Source organism: Otolemur garnettii, unplaced genomic scaffold (assembly GCF_000181295.1).
Source record: "Otolemur garnettii isolate 467f Iridium unplaced genomic scaffold, OtoGar3 scaffold00044, whole genome shotgun sequence".
NCBI classification, from domain to species: domain Eukaryota; kingdom Metazoa; phylum Chordata; class Mammalia; order Primates; family Galagidae; genus Otolemur; species Otolemur garnettii.
In genome coordinates, this window is record NW_003852439.1 from 4,813,670 (window position 1) to 4,833,042 (window position 19,373).

General features: G+C 44.7%; 1 protein-coding gene across 1 annotated transcript in view; it reads right to left on the reverse strand.

Moving 5' to 3' along the window:
- The window catches only part of LOC100958389 (nodal modulator 1), a 62,208-nt gene that overhangs the window by 23,444 nt on the left and 19,391 nt on the right, over positions 1-19,373 (reverse strand). Inside the window, exons 10-18 of the mRNA XM_003790716.3 lie at positions 17,548-17,653; positions 17,218-17,368; positions 12,021-12,195; positions 10,231-10,372; positions 8,174-8,305; positions 6,977-7,113; positions 5,230-5,317; positions 2,767-2,830; positions 2,098-2,193 (exon numbers count right to left, since the gene is read on the reverse strand). Of these exons, the coding sequence (XP_003790764.1) occupies positions 2,098-2,193; positions 2,767-2,830; positions 5,230-5,317; positions 6,977-7,113; positions 8,174-8,305; positions 10,231-10,372; positions 12,021-12,195; positions 17,218-17,368; positions 17,548-17,653 (1,091 nt within the window). The remainder of the gene's footprint in view (positions 1-2,097; positions 2,194-2,766; positions 2,831-5,229; positions 5,318-6,976; positions 7,114-8,173; positions 8,306-10,230; positions 10,373-12,020; positions 12,196-17,217; positions 17,369-17,547; positions 17,654-19,373) is intronic.

Consider the following 19,373-nt stretch of genomic DNA (forward strand, 5'->3'; position numbering starts at 1 on the left):
GTGCCATGCAGCTCTCAGGGTGCAGAGTGACTCTTGCGAGGGGATGCAGAGTGCAAAGTCCCCACTTAGAGTTCACTCAGATGTTCAGGGACAGCAAGGAGAACAACACGGCCTTGGACAGAAGAACCCACGGAAGAGCCAGATCAGTCAGACAGGTCCAGGGGCAGGAGGGTCAGACTGAGCTTTGTAGGCTTGGTCAGACCGTGGACTTGATCCCGAGAGAACGGAAAGCCCCTGGAGTTTTAAGTCAAAGAATGATATGACCCTGACCACAAAGAATCACCTGGCTGCCACACAGAGATCACCCTGACACAGCAGCTGAAACAGAGGTGCATGTGGGAGCTAGTGTGACAACCCAGGCAGGAGACAAGGGGTCAGACAAAGTCTGATGGCAAAGTGTTCAAAGACCGCACTAGGGGTGTGTTTTGATTATAAAAACAAGGGCCTGTTGAGGGATTGGTTGGATCCGCGGTAGAATAAGGATCCAGGAAGTACGAGTAAGACAGAGCTGCTATTCCTAAATCAGGAGAGAGACTACAGAGCAGGTGTGTGGAGGGCGACCTGTAGTGTCTGCTCTGAGACCTGGTGAGACACGACCACAGTGGGGATCCAGGTGGCTGCATCCAGCAGGACGGACGGTGTATTTCATACCACCCTCGGCACTAGCAGAAAATACAAAAACCCTTCTGTAGTTACACAAATGAGCTTAAGATGAAAATAAGTAATATGGAGTCACTATCAGTAAGAACGTGGATCTCTAGGCATATCTGTAACTGATACTTCCCAAGCAGGGAACAGTCACTGACAGTAAATGATGCTGTGCCAGCACCAGGCAGCGCACGGGGCCCCAACAGACTCTCAGCAGACCCTCCCCGTCTAACAACCTGGCTCTCCAGCAGGCCAGTCTCTTCAACCAGAAACCAGATGGGCTGTCCCAATACTCCTCCCTCCCGACCCAGCAGTCAGTCTAGTGCCCTGTCTTGTCAACCGAGTTCACCAGTACACGGAGCTATACGCTGCACCCTAGACAGCGTCAGTCTGGCTGAAGCCCCATCACCTCTCCCATGGACACTGCAAGCCTCCTCCCCCTGCCTCAACTAACCCCCACCCCGGCCATCTTCTGTCTGTTCTGCACACAGCAGGCAGGGGGACCTTTCTGAAACAAAAAGTCATCCCTCTACCTAAAACATGTCAGGGGTGTCCAGGGAACAAAGACAAAGACCCTTACCATGGCCTGACCCCTAACAGCCTACTTTAGCCCCCAAGGTCAAGCTCAATGGCACAATTGTCATTTTATAGCTCTGCACGTGATTCTGACCACTGTCCACCTCACCCGTCAGACTACAAATTCCAGGCAGGCTGAGGCTGCAAGCTAATAAGCCCAGAGCCTCAACACTGCAGATCTCATCTCTTCTGTCCCGATGATGGATGGATGGCCAGGTGGTGGACAGAAGGACGGAAACACCGTTGAAAAGGTAACTTCGACCATAGTAAACAGGGACAAAGTGACTCAGATTTCCACATTACTTGACAAAGATGACCACATTGCCAAAATTCTTCCATCTCTCAAGCGAGAAAATTAGGGTGTCAGATGAGCTTCACCACATTCCCAAATTTCCTCTCAGAGACGACCCTACATGAATGTGACCCTCAGGGAGCGGCTGCCTTTCAAACACTGTTTCTCTCACGGCCCTTCCTTTACCACGTGTATTTCTATTTCCTAAGCCTTCAAGAAAAGGTCTCAAGAAAAACAGGTAATGTTTTTGAATTTGCTAAAACTCTTGAAATAAAATGAACGAACCCCAGAGATTTTTTTTTCCTTAGCAAAGACAAGAAATATAAAGAGTTCAAACAGAAATTTCAGACACTGAAACAAGCTGTCGCAAGGCTCTTCCTCACTCACGGGTATTTCTTGAATCATAAAAGAAAAGGATCAAGGCTGTTGTGAATTTATGGCTATGTCACATAAGAGAGGGAAGGCCATTTGTATATACACCTAGAGATAAGAAGTCAAAAATAATTTTCAGAGAGTCTCTTAGAGACTCCCTAGGCCTCATTCATCCCCCACCTCAGTCCACCGAGGAACACTCGTCTTACTTGATAGTCACGGTGACATCCATCATTTTGTCAGTGGTGATAGTTCCAAGGACATGGTGGCGAATGGCTGTCAATGTCAAGATACTGGGTGAAGACCTATAAATCAAAGAAGTGGAAAGAGAACACTAGCAATGCTACTGAGTCATTCTCAAAGGATCACCCACAACACCCTTCCCAACCCTGAAATACACAACATGAAATTGCTTTGTCTAGAATCAAGTAACTCTGCAGATGTGCACAAGTATTTGAAAAATTTAATTTCATTTTAAAATTAAAAACTAATTCTGCACTCCAAAATTTTACACTTTCAATTCCCAAAGAAACTCACAAACATTTGTAAAACTATAAAAATCGCAGACTTGAGCTTGAGAGATTCCTATCAGTTAGTGCTGGGAGATTTGACAAAGATTATATTTAAGCTACTTCAAACACACAGCTTATGTCCTGGGTTTAAAGTCTTCTTGGGAAAGGAAGCCTATCTCCAGTTCCTCAGTAACTTATCCAAGTATCTTAAAATCCTAATCTAGAATCGTTTTAATGCTTCACCTCGCCTCTTCCAGGAAAAAATGGAAAAGTTCCTTTTGTTCTCCAAATAACTGAAGAGAAGCACACTGGCTGTTCTCCACAGAACGTACACAAACACCACAAGACATTCACCATCCAGCTTACGTGTCATAGGTGTAGAACGCTTGCTCAAACCGGTGGCAGGAGCGAGGGGTCACTTTGTACACACCTACACACAGGAAATCAAAAGTAATTTTCAGAGAATGGCACCCATTATGCTAAGCGATTCCAATATTTGAAATCCAAAGGCAGCTCCTTTCATTTGAAAACTCAAACTTATTACAAATCTGCAAAAATGAGATCAGAAATAGCAGGCAGGCATCTCTGCCGCTGCCTATGACAGCTTCCTACCAGTGACCCAATCCACTTAACAGCCCACTCATAGGCGCAGGGTCCTCATTTTCCATAATTTAACAACTTGTGATAGTCACACTGGCACAGACCAAGCTAACAGACGCAAGCACAAGAAAGAACAGCAAGTACATTTCCACCGCAAACGAGACCAAGAATGATTTTCTACTTACACAATTCTGCTAAAGATCCAAAGACAACCGCAGCCTGGCCCCTGCCTATAAATGCGATTTCACAGAGGCAGGGAGTAAGAGAAGCCCCAAAGAATTATGAAACAATTGCAGAAAACAGTTTTACGCCATGAGCCTACATAGGACAACGCTCACATTGGGGGCACATTTCATCATCTGCTAGGGTGGGGCTGGGGGCGGAGAGAGACAGCTGTGGTCCCTGCCTTCAGGGCATAGGCTGGTGCTGCCAACTATGGCACCTGCAAGAAGGGAACAGGACTAAGTGCTGAGAGCAGGAGGATGGAGTGACCCTGGGGCCATCCTCCCCCAGAAAGTAATACACAACCGAGAAGTGACGGGTAAGAAAGGACCGAGTGAGGTGGGAAGGGGCAAGGAGAGTGGGGACACTTGGGCAGAGGCTCGCACCTGCATCACAGGCTGACTAGCTGTTTCCTCAACAGCCGTCCTTCCCACCTGGTGAACAGACTTTGGTGACATTGAGGGTGGCCATGTACCCAGCCTTGGGCAACATATCCAAGTGTCCGAGCCTCCCTTGCAGCTAGAAGGGACGATGTGACAGGGCTCTGGACAGTAATATGAAAAGGCAGCTTCCCAGAGTGGGCCTGGGAAAATGTTTGCCCCACCCCCTCCTTATCTTCCCACCTTAAACGTATCAAGTTTTCTGAGGTAACTGTAGCCATCTAGAAAATAGAAGGCAAAAAATACAAGGGAAAGGCCTAAAGAATCACAAAAACACGCATGCTAGCAACCACATGCTGGCCAAGGTCTTTACTGAGCCAAACCAACCCCAACTTATTGATGGCACTGTTGGATAGATTTGGTTACATGCAGACAAAGGCATCCTAACTGAACACAGGACAGAGTGGCCAGGGTAGAGAGTGGCAGACAGGGCTAGGTTGCCCAGGCGCTCAAAGTCAGGTTCAAGAGTTTGTATTTTATCTTGGGAACCAAAAAGAGCTGCTGAATTATTCATTAGGAAAATGCAAAATGAAACCACCGTGAGATGCCTCGGCACATCTACCAGGATGGCTATAATCAAAAGACAAACAATAACAAATGTTGACAAGGATGTGGAGACACAGGAACTCTAGTGCGTTGCTGGTAGGAATATGAAACGGTACAGCCTCTTTGGAAAACAATTAGGCAGTGTCTTAACAAAGTAAACGTAAATGGGCCATAACCCAGCAATTCCATTCCTAGGTATCTAAACAAAGATATGATGCTACGTGGACATAAAGATTTGTAGGAGAATGTTCATAGCAACACTCAGAACAGCAGAAACTGGAAACGACCCAAATATCCACCACTGGTAAATGTGTACACAAATGCCATGTATCCACAGGATGCACTACTACCCAGCAACATAAAGGAAGACACTACTGATATGTGCTAGAACACGACCTCCAAAGCACGTTAAAAGAAAGGAGCCAGATAAAATGCCAGTATTGTGTGAGACATTTCTATGAAATCTCCAGAAAGAGAAAACCTTAGACACAGCATGTAGATCGATGGCTGCCTAGGGCCAGGAACCGGGAATAACTGCCAACAGGCACCAAGGGTCTTAGGGGCCCGAGGAAAAGGCTGTAAAACTAGATCATGGTAGCATTTGTGCAACTTGGTAAATATGCTAAAAGTCATTTTATCACACATCTGAATGGGGTGAGTTTCAATGGTTACATGAATTATCTCAATGAAGTTATTAAAAAGAGACAGAGAAGCCAGTGAAAGATTTTAAGCAAAGTGGAAATAATTCCCTTTTTAAACGATCACTATAAAGAGAGGTCACTGGTACAGTATTTTTAAAGGTAAAAGTGCCCAGTGGTTTCTACCCATCTCAAACCCAAAAGACCAGGAACACTTTCCAACACCACTCTCTCCAGAGGAAAAAAACAAGAATATGCTGAACACAACTAAAATTGATAGCTCGATGCAAATAGATACAAGGCAGGGGGAAATGCCTGTAAAACCATCCTCCGAGGCCTTTCCATTTTTCTAATTCGTGGCATATCAATCCTTCCAAACTTACCAGGCTTGGACAGGCAGAACCGGTTGACTCCTTTGGAGAGGTTATAAATCCCCACATTCTCAGGTCCATTTCCATCCTGATAAAATTCCTAGGGGACCAAAGCCAATACAAGGACTTACCGGGAAAGATGGAGACACCAAGATGATTAATAATATTTCTGTTTCCGAGCCAGTCATCTGTTTTGCCCATTAATCATCTGAGCAGCTGAATGCCACAAGAAAATTAAAAACCTTTCAAAACTTCCAACAAACGCATGCTTTTTCATTCAGTCAACTAATATTTATTGAGCACCTGCTATGTGACAGACACAAGGCAGGGCCCTGGGAGGCATTGACATGGCTCCTGTTCTCAGGGGGCTGACATTCTAATATGGGAAGACAGAAACCAGCGAGGCAACCAAAAGATTAGCAATTTCAGCCCCTGAGTAATGGAGCTATGAAGAAAATAAACAGGGAAGCAAGATAAAGAATGACCCCTGCAGAGGGTTCTTTAGCTCACTGGTCCGGGGCAACCCTCCCCTGAGTAGGTAACAGGTGGGGCCGCTTTCTGAATGATGAAAAAAAAAACAAAAAACCAAATACGTGCATTTCTGAAGAAGGCACAGCATTACTAGACATTGGGAAGAGCATACACAAAGGCCCAGAGGAGAGAATGAGCTTAATGTGGAACTGGAGAGGCCAGTGTGGCTGGGGTAGTGTGAGCAAGGGGGAAGAGTGGTGTAAGGTGAGGTGAGTCAGGCAAGGGCCTTCAGGGAACCCACCCAAAATAAAGATCTTACTCTAAGGGAAACCAAAATCCACTGCCAGAAGGAAATGGGTTTCCCAAATGTCTACCTCTTATTCTCAATTAGACATTAATTAACACACCTGCTATAACAAGACAGTTTATTGCGCATTTGTAGTTAAGCAGTCAGGGCACTAAGCTGGCATTTGAAATACCAGCTTCAATTCCTCCAGTGATGAACATAAGCAGTACTTGACCGCCATTTGCCTCAGTTCTCTACTGAGAACATTTGCCAATCCGGACATCAAAACGTTAGAGAGAATTCACAAATGGCCTTACAGGGGTGTTCCTGAAACCCACATGATACACTGCCTTTCAGGCCACAGAGACTGCAGCTGACAACAAGAGACTACGGTCCTATTTAACAGCTCTGTCCTCTGTACTGGAATAAAAATACTGGAGAAACTCGCTCGGCAGCACTTCCTAATAAATAGCAGCAGTGTACACCAAGAAACCTTTGTTTTTAATTTTTTTGTACAGATTAGTTCTTACTATTGTTACCCAGGCTGGTCTCAAACTCCTGGCCTCAAGCAATCGTCCTGCCTCAGCCTCCCAGAGTGCCTGGATCACAGGTGTGCTGAGTACCTAAGAGGTTCACAGAAGCTTCCCTATATCCCTGAGAAGTAGGTATTATGATCCCAATTTTAGAAAAAACCTAACACTGAGAAGCAGTGAACAAATGTGCCCAAAGCTATAAAACCACCAGGCTTTGCACTATATCCACGGCCTCCCCAAAACACCAGTCAGATTAAATGTGAGGCCAAGACAAAGAAACCTCAGTCTTTCCACTAAGGAATCTGAAATGCTGATTACGCCTTCCCTAACAGATGGGCAAGTCAAATGGCAGAAAAGGAAATCTGGCTTGACTATGGTGAAGCTTGACATTCCTGACATGCTAAACTTTCTTGATCTCTACAAGGCAAGTGTGCTTTCAAACAAGAGGCTCTTCACAAGCCATGCATACCAGAGTGATGGCGTGAGAAAGCGAGCATCTCAGCATGTAGCCCGTCTGCCTAAATTCAACCGCTGACACATCGTCTTCCAGAACCTCCACCTCCAGACTCTTGTTCTTCCAGCACCAGTCCTCATGTACGATGCTTACTGCAAAAGCAAACGCCACAGAGGGGACAGGTGGGCACAAGCATGCCACTAGAGAAATTCTAATAAATTCCCTAATTTTAAAAAATGTGTATATGCAGACACACAGATATAAACATATATACACTTAAGTGTGTGTGTGTGTTATATTTATATCTAGTAATGCTGGAGCAAATGACTGCTAAAGAAACTTGGAACCAATGGCCTTTATATCACCAAGAAGGAAATCTACCTGGGCCTAAAAGATCAGGCTGCAATTAAGGTCTTCAGGAGCCCAGCCAAGTTCTCCCAGACCGCACACTTTGTAGGTGTTGACCATTTGACTATTTGATTCTGCCACTGCAGCGCACACAGCCACAGATGACACACAAACAAATGGTCACGGCTGTGTGCTAAGGAAACTTTATTTATGAAAACAGGCAGTCAGCCCTTGGGCTGTAGTTTGCCAACCCCTGATGTAACAGAAAATAAAATTCTTGAGAAAAAGCAGTCTATTTTAAAAGATAATTCACTGCCAGCAGCTCCAAGCTCATTTTTGAAAAAGCAGAAATACAAACAGGACATGGCTTCTCGAGACGGGAAAGGGGCAAAGCAACTCATGTTTGCCAGCGCCTGCTACTCACCAGACATTGTGCAAGGGGCTTCACAACCTTATTTCATTTAGTTTACATTCTGCAGAAAGAACCTATTACACATACTTTACAGATGAGAAAATGGAGTCTCAGAATAACAAGTAACTTGCCATGGTTACACTGGTGCTAAGTGGCAGAACACATCAGTGGAATTATATCACATTTTTTCTAGCACTAAGAAGTGAAAGGGTGAGAATCAGAGAGCCTTGCCAAAACAGAAGCCACCTGTGGGTCACCCTGACAAGTGACAGTGAGTTCACAGCGCCTGGACTTGTCATCATTGCCCAACTCTAAACAAGGCACAGTCAAGGTCAGTGCACAAAGACTTAAAGAAAGGCATCAGCTCGTGACACAATTGGAGACTGGGTTTTAGAAAGTTTACAAAGACGGCAAGTGTGTGAGGACCACGAAATGCTGCGTGTAGTTCTTACTTTTGTATTTTCCAGGGAGCACACTGTCAAACGTGAAAGTCATGGAGTTGGCCTTGCCTGAGAGCTGGAGGCTGCGCTTCTCACCCTGGCGGCTCAGGGACTGCAGAGTCACCAGCAGGTCACCACAGGTGTCTGCGGAGGAAAGAGAGGAGAGCCCCATGTGACTGCCTTCACAAACCACAGGTGCACATGGGAATCCTCAGCCTCTGTGAGCGGCCTGCTACTGCTGCTGAGCTCCTGGCAGGCAGTGCCAGGAGGGCTTCTTTAAAGCAAATGTGTAGCCACTCAATGCCAAGGAGTGTCAGGTCATCGGTAGCAAACAATGAAAGCCCTGATAGTGAAAGCAATCCCATCATTTATGGAACACTCCTGGCTGCACTAGACAAAAGGGAATGTGGCAAATGAAACAGAGAAATAACATTTATGGAGAAACAACAGGAGCCAGACAGAAAGAGAGAAAAGGTGATGGAACAGTTACTGCATGCCCATTTTATACCAGGCAGAGAACCAGAGTCTTTATGACAATAATAATATCACTAATAAGAGCAAAGACTTATACGGCTCTTCCTGGGTTCCATGTACTGTTCTAAAGGCTAAAGATTCACTAACTCATTTGATCCTCACAATTCCACGGGGCAGGAATTATTCCTATCTGCATAGAAGGTCTGACAATCAAGTTCACAAACTTGCAAATTAAGCTGGCAGCACTATACAAACAGCTAGGTAATGTTTCATAACCTTGGTATATCATGTCTCACAGCTGTATTCATGTTAACATGTGGTGGCATCTTGCTGAGTGGCGTTTATCATTGCTGTATGTTTTTGTGTGCCCTTACAAGAATGCAGGTCTTGAATTACAACAACGAACAAACGCTACACTTCTTGTTGAATTTAGCAAAAGTGGAAGTGAAATCAGGGACATGTTTGTCCAAGTTTATGGGGATAATGCCATAAAGAAAATAGCAGTGTACAAATGGATTGACCATTTTTTCTGAGGGGAGGGAAAGTGTCACTGAAGAAGAGAGGCCAGAGCAGCCAGGAACTGACAAAAAACATTGCAAAAAATTCCTTGAGTTGTGAGTGAAAATCAGCTGACTGTGAGAAGCACAGCAGACCAAGTAAACATCAATAGAGAAACACTTAGGAAAATATTAACTTAAAATCTTGGCATGAGAAAGGTGTGGCTCTCACAACAATGCACCAGCTCACAGGTCACTGTCTGTGAGGGAGTTTTTAGCCAGTAAACACATAACTGTACTGGAAAATTGGAACACCTTCCCTACTCATGTGATCTGGCCCTCAGTGACTTTTTTCTTTACCTAAAGATAAAAGAAATATTGAAAGGAGATATTTTGATGATATTCAGGACCTCAAGGGTAATACAACAGCTCTGAGGGCCATTCCAGATAAAGAGTTCCAAAACTGCTTTGAAGGGTGGACGAGGCACTGGCATCAGTGCACAGCTTCCCCGGGGAGCACTTCAGAGGTGACTGTGGTGGCATTCAGCAAGGAGATCTGTAGCACTTTTTCTGGGATGAGTTTGCAAACTTAATTGTCAGACTTCATATTACAAACAAGGGACTTAAAAGCACAGAGAAGTTGGGTAACGTGCCCCAAATCATACAGGTCGGGGCCAAGCAGTATAGTTTGATTCCAGAGTCTAAAATGCTCTTAGCTCAAGATGGGGAGTGTTCTCAGTTTACAGACAAAAAACTGAGGCTGGACATGAAAAATGCATACAGTGTAACAGCTGGTAAGACACAGAGCTAGGACTGACACCTAGGCCTGATTCCATATTCCTTTCACAAGAGGAGGAAAAACATTCTGTGTGCTCCTTCAGGAGCCAAAACAGAAAAACGCCAAGAAAACGTTTCTGGTAACTCTTCTGACCTCCATTCATAAAAAGCTATGTACCATATAGACTACAAATCCACTCCCCGGAAGAAGGTCTGCAGTCATCGTTAACCCTACCCCATGAGGAAAGGTTCACCCAAATCCCATCCCTAACTGCCTTCTTCTTTGAAACTATCTGTTCTTGCTTCCAAGTGACATCTTACCCAAACAAGAGACTTTCCCAGAAACTGATGCCAAAAACTGTACAAAGGCCACATCCATCACAGGCTTGTCGGTCACAGTAAGAGGAAACATCTGGGGTTTCAGTGTCAGCCCTGCTCTGGTCTCTGCCTCTGGAACCATCACCTGCAGAAACATGTGCAAGGCATGTTAGAGGCTGCACAGGGTTGCCCCTCCTTGAGCATCTGATTCGTCTGAGTCCAAAACTAAATAGATTTTGAAGGACAAACGTTCATTCCCAGGTCTTGTTTTATAATCACAACAAATCCATGAATAACTTGTAGGAAGCAACCACATTTCTATTAAGAAATAAACAATTAGCCTTAAAATATGATTCCCATGGGTGTGCACAGAAGTGTAGCCAGCGTAATGCCCACAGGGGCACGCATGCTGGCATGCACCTCCTAAACACTGGCTGGAACTGTACTAAATCCCCGTCCCTTTTCCTGCCTTTATGTCGCTTATAACACAAGCTATGAACCTGCTGACACTACCTGGATAACTCCTTGGTGGAATTAAGTCATCTTTTTCTTCTTTTTCTTTCCCAGGCTAAAAAGAGGGATGGGAGAGGAGGTCACCTATTTTATTTCCTAGTGACATTTGCATTGCCCTTCCCTGGAAAAGGGCTTCCTAGAGGGCTTCTCAAGGCTTCTCAACATGGCCACCTTTGCAAGAAGCTGGCTACTCTCATAAAAGTAACTGTCAACCCACACGCCACACTGTTTGATGGAAGCAGACAGAACGCTACGTCCTACCCTGTTTTCCCAGAGGGAGAGATCCCACTCCGTCCTAGAGGAAAGCATGGTCTCAGAGGGCAGGGTAGCTTCTCAGCCCCATTCCTTGTGTTAATGTTCTTCGGCTGAAAGGAGGACTGGGCATGGTAGCCCAGTGATCTTCCTGAGGCAGGAAGATGCCCTGAGGCCAGGAGTTTGAGACCAGTCTGAGACCAGATCTCAACATAGTGAGAGCCTATCTCTACAAAAATTTTTTTAAAAATCAGCTGAGTGTGGTGGCACATGCCTATAGTCCCAGCTACTTAGGGGATTGAGGCAGGAGAAGTACTTGAGCCAAGGAGTTTGAGGTTGCAGTGAGCTATGATGATGCCACTGCACTCTACTCTGGAGGACAGAGCAAGATCCTGACTCAAAAAAGTAAATAAATAAACAAAAGAAAAAAAAAAATCAGCAGCCACTGATTGGGAGCTACTATGACCCAAAAAGACACTCTTTCACCAAGGGCAGGGCCGCTGTATTGAAGGCACATGGATGGACCTCTGTTTTGTCTCATCTCCTGGTCCACTGGCCCAGCAGTGCTCAGGCCCTTCCCCTTATGGTGAGATCACAGGACAAGATCGCCCCCACTTTTTGGCCTGCCCAGATGGATAAATCACATGGTACCTGCCAGCTGCCTTCAAGGCAGGGTGATGCAAGAAATAGGAAGCTCCACTTTGGTCTGGGGTCCCGAAGACACACACCATGGCAATTGTTGAGCTGCCATTAAAGTGCGAATTCATCTTGATCTCCTCTTAGACTCATGGATATTCTACAAGCAGAATCCCCGAGAGGCAGAGGCATGACGGGAAGCCTGATACTAACCCATAATAAACCGGAAAAGAGAGGCAGATGGCATCATCTCTGAACTGGATGCCGGTCTGGCTCTACTCACTGTGACGTGCAAATCTTCCTTCCTAAACCCCACATTGGCTAATAAACCTCCTAAAAAAGAAATCACTGCTTTTTCTCAAATATTTTAAACTTTAAAAAACTGATCATACCTGAACTTTGTAGGTCCCCGGTTTTGCTTTAAAACAAAATGATCCATGAGCATCCGTCTCCACCGTGACCAAAGACTTGTCCTTGTCTTGAGATGACAGGACAACTTTGTATTTACTCATCTGCTTGACGGTGTCAGGGAAGCGAATGATTGATATCTGACCACAGACACTGAACCTGCAAAAAGACAACTCAATTATAACAGGAAAGGCTCTTCTCAACCCCAAACGATGGAGCCTTCTTCCAGCCCTGTTCCTAAGACTGGTTTAATCTTAATGCAGTCTAAATGAGTCTGGTTTTAAAGAAAAACCCCAGAAGGGAAGACCTCTTTCTGCAGAGGCCCGTGGTGGGGCTATGTGTGTGTTCTAGGTGACAGCTGAAAATCCCCCACTGCAGAAGCAATTTTCAGAAAATCTGCAGATAATAAAAATATTTCAGGTAAGTGGATCATTGCTGATGGAGCGGCTTTGGACTGGAAATGTGAGCTAGCCCTTAAAAGCAAGGCTGTGAGTTGCCTAAGAAGCTGTCATTAACCAGGCCATAAAACAAGGCAGGGTTATCAAAGACGTCTTCCCTCGGCCTCGCCTGTGATTACATAGAATGCATGGATAAAAGCAAAGTAAGAGAGTGGAATAGAAAAGGTAATTAAGTTAAAAAATGCAAAGCTAAAATGGAACCCCTTGGGAGCTAGGAGCCACAAATGCAACTTATAACTGAAAAGCGCTATTAAGGTAATGACTCTGATCTGAGATTCTAAATGAGCAGCAAGACGCTGCAAAGCATCCCGTGAGAAACACAGGAAAGGCACATCTCCAAAGACCGTCAGCCTTGGAGAGAGGGCCTTCATACTTCAGTCAGATGTTGTGTTAAAGTGTAACAATACATCGCAGTGGGAAGCCAGGAGTGTTTCTTCAACTGACTAAAGGTTATATTTCCTCATCTTAAAGAATCCTTTTAGATACAAATCAGTAGAAAGAAAGGTTGGATTCTGACAATTACAAGACACACTACATTTTGGAACAACCACTCTGCTCAAATAAAAAATAGTAGAAAGAAAACGAACGGTGGAAGATTGTGTATGTGTCTGAAACACAGCCACTTCTTTAGAGTGAAGTGACTACAAGGCCATAGAAGCTTGGATCTAGAGTAGCGGTCAACAAACTGCAGACATAGGCCAGCCATAAGGCTGTTGTGTATGGGCCAAAAGCTAAGAATGGTTTTCACACTCTCAAATGGTTAAAAGGAAAAAAAATTTTAAGGTACATTTTGTGACATATAAAAATCATATGAGGGCCAGGCACGGTGGCTCACGCCAGTAATCCCAGCACTTGGAAGGCCAAGGCAGGTGGACTGCCTGAGCTCTCAGGTTCTAGACCAGCCTGAGCCAGAGTGAGACCCTATCTCTAAAAAACACCTGAGTGTTGGGGCCGGCGCCTATAGTCCCAGCTGCTTGGAGACTAAGGCAAGAGGATCACTAGAACCCAAGAGTTTGAAGTTGCTATGAGCTAATATGACACCACAGCACTCTACCAAGGGTGACCAAGTGAGACTCTGTCTCAAAAAATTAAATTAAATTAAATTAAAATTAAAATTCATATGAAAGGCAAATTTCAGTGTCCAAAACTTTATTGGAACACAGCCTCCATTCATTTATCTGTTGTCTACGGTGGCTTTCATCCTAGAGACAGTTAGCCCACAAAGCGTGAAATATTCTCCGGCTCTCTACAGAAACAGTGTGCCAAGCTCTGATCTAAACTAAAAGGTACGCATTTTGGTTCTCATAGTCCCCTACCATGTACTTTCAGAATACAAGGATAGGAAGCAATTAATTATTAATGGAATTATTTCTAAGGACCTTTCATGTTCTCTTCATTTGTGAATCTGTCAGGGAACATGCCCCCAGGTGAAGCTCTTAGCCTCTTTAAATGGTAAATATTTAAACTACAAAACGTGTTTTAGCTCATATTCTCAACAAAAGTGAAGTGCCCAGTTAACTCAAACCTTAAACATATACTGGTTTAGTTTGGAAAAATAAATATAGGGTTGGTAGAAGAAGGCTTGGGTATACTAAAGCTCTTAAAAATTGGCTTGTGTCAACAGATTATTTCATATTTCAGTACAGTTTCGTGTATTTATGGATAGAAACTGGTAATCTTGGGGTTTATGGAGGGAATTCTATTTTTTTTGGTAATAAATTTTCCTTTAATATTAATATTATCCTCCTCTGCCTTTCTTTAGTCACAAGGGTATTTCTTTAATTATTATATTCTTCTTTTTTGATTTTTATTAAATCATAACTGTATACATTTATGGGGTACGATATAATGGTTTGATATACAACGTGGAATGCTTAAATCCAACTAATTAACATAACCATCCCTCACTTATTTTTGTGGTGAGACATTTATAATACTCCTAGTTATTTTGAAATGTACCCTTGCATTGTGCACATTAGGTGAGATCCCGCCAAATACCCTAGATAATTCTATTCTTATAGTTATTTAGACAGAACTCAGCGAGTGTGTTTTTTAAACAAATGGGGTGGCTCGGCGCCTGTGGCTCAAGCGGCTAAGGCGCCAGCCACATACACCTAAGGTGGCGGGTTCGAATCCCCAGCCCTGGCCCGCCAAACAACAATGATGGCTGCAACCAAAAAAATGGTCGGGCGTTGTGGCGGGCGCCTGTAGTCCCAGCTACTTAGGAGGCTGAGGCAGGCGACTCGCTTGAGCCCAGGAGTTGGAGGTTGCTGTGAGCTGTGATGCCATGGCACTCTACCCAGGGGGATAGCTTGATGCTCTGTCTCAAAAAAAAAAAAAAACAAATGGGGTGAATTTTTTTTAATCACAACGTAAGAAACATGAGTGTGTTAAAGAGATAAAAGTGCTTTGTGGCCCAAATGAAAAATGATGAGGTTTTCCAAAGATGCTCAACAAACGTTAATTTTCTCTCCTTCATCCAAACGTTCTACTTTGCGGAAGAATGTAAATACATTTCCTCCATCTCTGTGAACAGCACCTCCTCTACCCATCCAGAGGCTCAAATAAGAAACCTGGGACTCCCACAGAACGGGCCTGCTGGTGCTCTCTCTGTAGGACCTACCCTCTGCCGACGCCCTCCCCACTCCTCTGGTAGCACCCTGGTCCCGCCACCACCACATCGGCTCCAGACAACTGCAGCTGCCTCCTATGTCATCCCTCTATTCACACTCTGCTTTTCTCCAATCCACACTCCACACAATGGCCAGAAAGAAGGAAAAAAAAAACCTTATTTTAAAATGTCATGATCTATATCACTCTTGCTAACAACTCTTTTAAGAAATTTCCACTGCATTCAGGGATCAAAGCCCATGCCCATAGTAAGGTAGAGGCCCCAGAGTTCTCTGACCTCACCAACCAACTCCAGACTGCCTTTCTGGAGCCTTCCTGTCTTCTCCAGACCTCTGAGCTGCTGCTCCCCCACGCAGGATGGTCTTTACTGAGCAACTCTCAGTCTTCCCCTAGGTCACAGCAACCCGAAGCACCTTCCAGGGCTCCCAGTCTAAGTTAGGTCTTCTCCTACTGCCCTGGTCTCTTCCCTGCACAATACCTACCACAATCTATAATCACAAATGTACTTGTCTTAACTCTGTCCCCCAGCAGAATGAAAGCTACATCTAAGGGATGTTAGTTTGACTAATTATTATATACCTAGCCCTTCTCACAGTGCCACACCCAGAGCAGCCGCTAAAAAGTTTATGAGAGGAGACAGGAAGGGCTCACACCCAAGAATTAGTTCCCGAGGGTGGTTTGTGTTCTTATCTCCCACTCACCACCAAACCCCCTGACCTTGACCCACACCTGGCTACAGAACAGGGTCATCTGGCCTCCAAAGGGACCAAGCCAGTGAACTGTTTTCCAGGGCTCAGCTCCCTGGACCTTCTTGTCTGGGACACCTTGTACCTGAAACTTACTTTGAGTTCCTATGAGCTGAGCCACCCTGAGCCTTCTATAGGCTACCCTATAAACACTGGCATTCCATTTTTGGCCTCCCATCTTCTAATTCTACTTGTTTGTACATATTCAGGGCTCTGGCTGCCACCTACAGCCAAATCCTCAGTTACAATCTGTGCAAGCACCTGCTGGAGAGCTCCACCTAGTGGCCCTATGGACCCAAGCAGCCAAGACTGAACCCTCATCACCTCACTTGGCTCTTCTTTCCCTGAGCAGCCATCCCAGCTCACAAGCTGGGCACCCCTAAATATCTTGCCAATCTGTCCTTGACTTCCCTATAAGGCAAGCCTTCATTGACTCTGTTTTTAAACATCCAGTGTCCTACCTCTATCCCCTTCAAATGCTACCCTCCTCTGTGCCTTCTGAATGCTCTACTGAAAACAAAGATCAAACCATGTTCCTTCAATGCTCCAAACCGTTCCTGGCCCCTTGGCCCCTAGAGGAGAAAGCCCCTATGTGTGATGGACTGCGAGGCAGTGCTCTGAGATCTGCCCCTTCCACTATTGCTTCACCTGCCCAGCACGTTCTGCTCTGGCAGCACCAAGCTTCATGCTCCCATCCACACCATGCTGCTTTGAGACCAGTCTCTGGTCACAGTGCCTGTCTCCCAGACACTCTGCACTGTCTATCAACGATAACCATTTTGTAAGCACCTGTTGCTGTCTAAAAGCAAGATGGCAGCATCTCCATTCTGTAGGCTACACACAGATTGAGAAAACGATCCAAGATCTGATGCCAAGGCCTGAGTTCTCTGTGCTACACCATCTACAGAAATTCAACTACAGGATGCTCCCTCCTAGACTTATCATCAATAACTAGTAACTACAAAGCAGGGAGAACGAGGTCAATGAACTGAAGCACCTTCGACAAACTCACAACCAACTACACCATCTTCCAAAGTCCTCAAAGATTGAGCCAAAAAAAGTCTGGTGGATATAGTCAGACACAAAGGCCTTTCTATAATTTAATAAACCATTGTTAACTTTGAAGCAAGAGAATTTTCTTTTAAGTATCCAACTTGTAAGCACCTTCAGTTTATAAGATGTAGCACCAATCTTTGTAGAGAACCCAGCCTGAATTCCTCAACAGGTACCCAAGACTGGATGTGGATACTCAGCAGAAACACACACTTAGGTTGCCAGTAATTTTGTTCTCCACTGGCTGCAAACGTAAACCCTGGTGCTGCCAAGTCCACACAGAATAAACTTACCCTGTTGCAATAATGTCAGCCAGCTGAGGGGTGTTAGGTGCAATTTTGATTGTGACCGTCTCAAAGTAGAGGTGCTCTTTCTGGGCATGGATAGTGTATGTCCCAGTTGTTATGTTCTCCAGGCGGAATGAGCCATCAGCTTTTGTTCTGACTATAAAATCAAAACATGCAAACAGAAAATCAGCCCCAAACACCTGCATATCCTTACATATACACAAGATAAAAAAACAGCATGTTTTCATATAGTCATTAAGATTTGGTTTCTTTCCATTTCTCTATGATCCAGAAAGAGCACTGGCCACCAGTTACAGGGCAAAAGTGTCTGCCCACCTTTGATTTGGTTATTCAAAGTGACCACTGCCTCCGGGACACCTTCTCCTTCAGGTCCATTCAAAACCCTTCCAGTGACAGAGAACCCCATGACGTGGAACATGGGCTAGAAAATGAAGAACAAGAAGAAGGTGTCTGTATGTTAGGGCGACAAAAACTCCAGCTGTGCACGCTGTCACTTATGTCCACCTGCCTCCCAGTCTCCCAGTCCCGTGGACCACAGCGGGGCCCTCTCACTTTCCCTGAGTCTATCTTCTCTGTTGTATTCCCAGCATGCTGCTGTCTGTCAAACAGTGGGATAAAAAAGATCAAGTTAAAGGTCACCAACTTAGTCTTGTGAAAGTCTTCCCAGCCTACCCCACTTCTGGCCTCCCTACACTCCAGAGGTCCCCATTTTGGTGAATCACACCTTCCTCCAGTCTCCTAAGTGCAAAGTCCAGCATCATCTTGGATCCCACTCCCTGCACCTCCAGCACAGATCAGCCCTGTGGATTCCACCCCTGCAAGGTCTCATGTGCCCCTCCTCCATCTCTCCACCACTGCCTGAGCTCAGGTCCTTACAAACACTGCATGGACACCACTTGCAAGCCCCGTCGCTATACCCACCACACAAGCCTGTGATTTGTCCACTGTGTCCTACTCGCTTGTGAGCACACCTGTGTTTTCTCTGTAGTTGCTGAGTTCCAGCTACCTAGATCAAGTTCACCACATCTAGCCAATTTTAATATCTTTATCAAACTTACCAATATCTGAAATGTTTGAATTCCTTCCTCCATTCATTCATTAGTTTAGACAGAGTCTTGCTATGCTGTGTTTATTTTAGACATAGTCTCACTCTGTTGCCTAGGCTGGAGTGCAGCGGTATCATCATAGCTCACAGGAACCTCAAATTCTTGTTCTCAAGTGATTCTCCTGACTCAGCCTCCCATGTAGCTGGGACTAAGGCCCACACCATCAGACCCTGCTAATTTTCTTCATTTTTTGTACACACAGGGTCTCACTATGTTGCTCAGGCTGGTCTCAATTCCTAGCCTCAAGGCATCCTCCTGCCTCGCTTCCCGAAGTGCTGGCTTCTTTGATTTCTTAGAGTTGTCTGTCTCCCACTAGAATGGAAGCTTCATACAGATTGAGACCTTTTCCATCTTAGTTACCCAGTATATAGCAGACAGTTAATAAATGACTCCCAAATGAATAAATGAATACACGCAACAGCATTTAAGACAGAACTTTAAAAAAATCACATGACTCCCTTTTTATTCAGGTAGCCTTTCCTGAGCCTTCCAAACAGATAGGGTTCATCCAACCCATTTACCCACTTCTTCATTCATATATGCACTCAACAAATATTTTTACTAGTCACCTATTACATCCCATGCACTAATTCATACGTTAAGAAAACAGCAGAGGAAAAGTTACTAATAATTCCTAACTTCATAGAATTTACAGGCCTTTACTCCCTAAAATACATTTATCTCTTTAAAAATTTATATTTGGTGGAGATCTGGTAACATCCTTCTCTGTAAACCTTTGGAGCAAAGAAAGACTTCATATTCTCGCTCTTCTCTCCCCCTCCAGTGCACAGAATAGTCAAGGCTTTACTGAATTTTAAAAAGCAGAGTCAGCAGCCCACTGTGCTTGTGACCTCACAGCTATCTCCTACCAGTTTAAGCTATTTTAACACAGTAATTCCAAATGAACATTAAAAGAAAACGATTAAAATATAATTTTTTCAATAACTCTAACACTAGGCGGTCCATGTGGGAAAGACTGTTATTTTCTTTTGGGATTTACTTTATCTGGCCAATTTTCTACAGTAACCGTTTCCT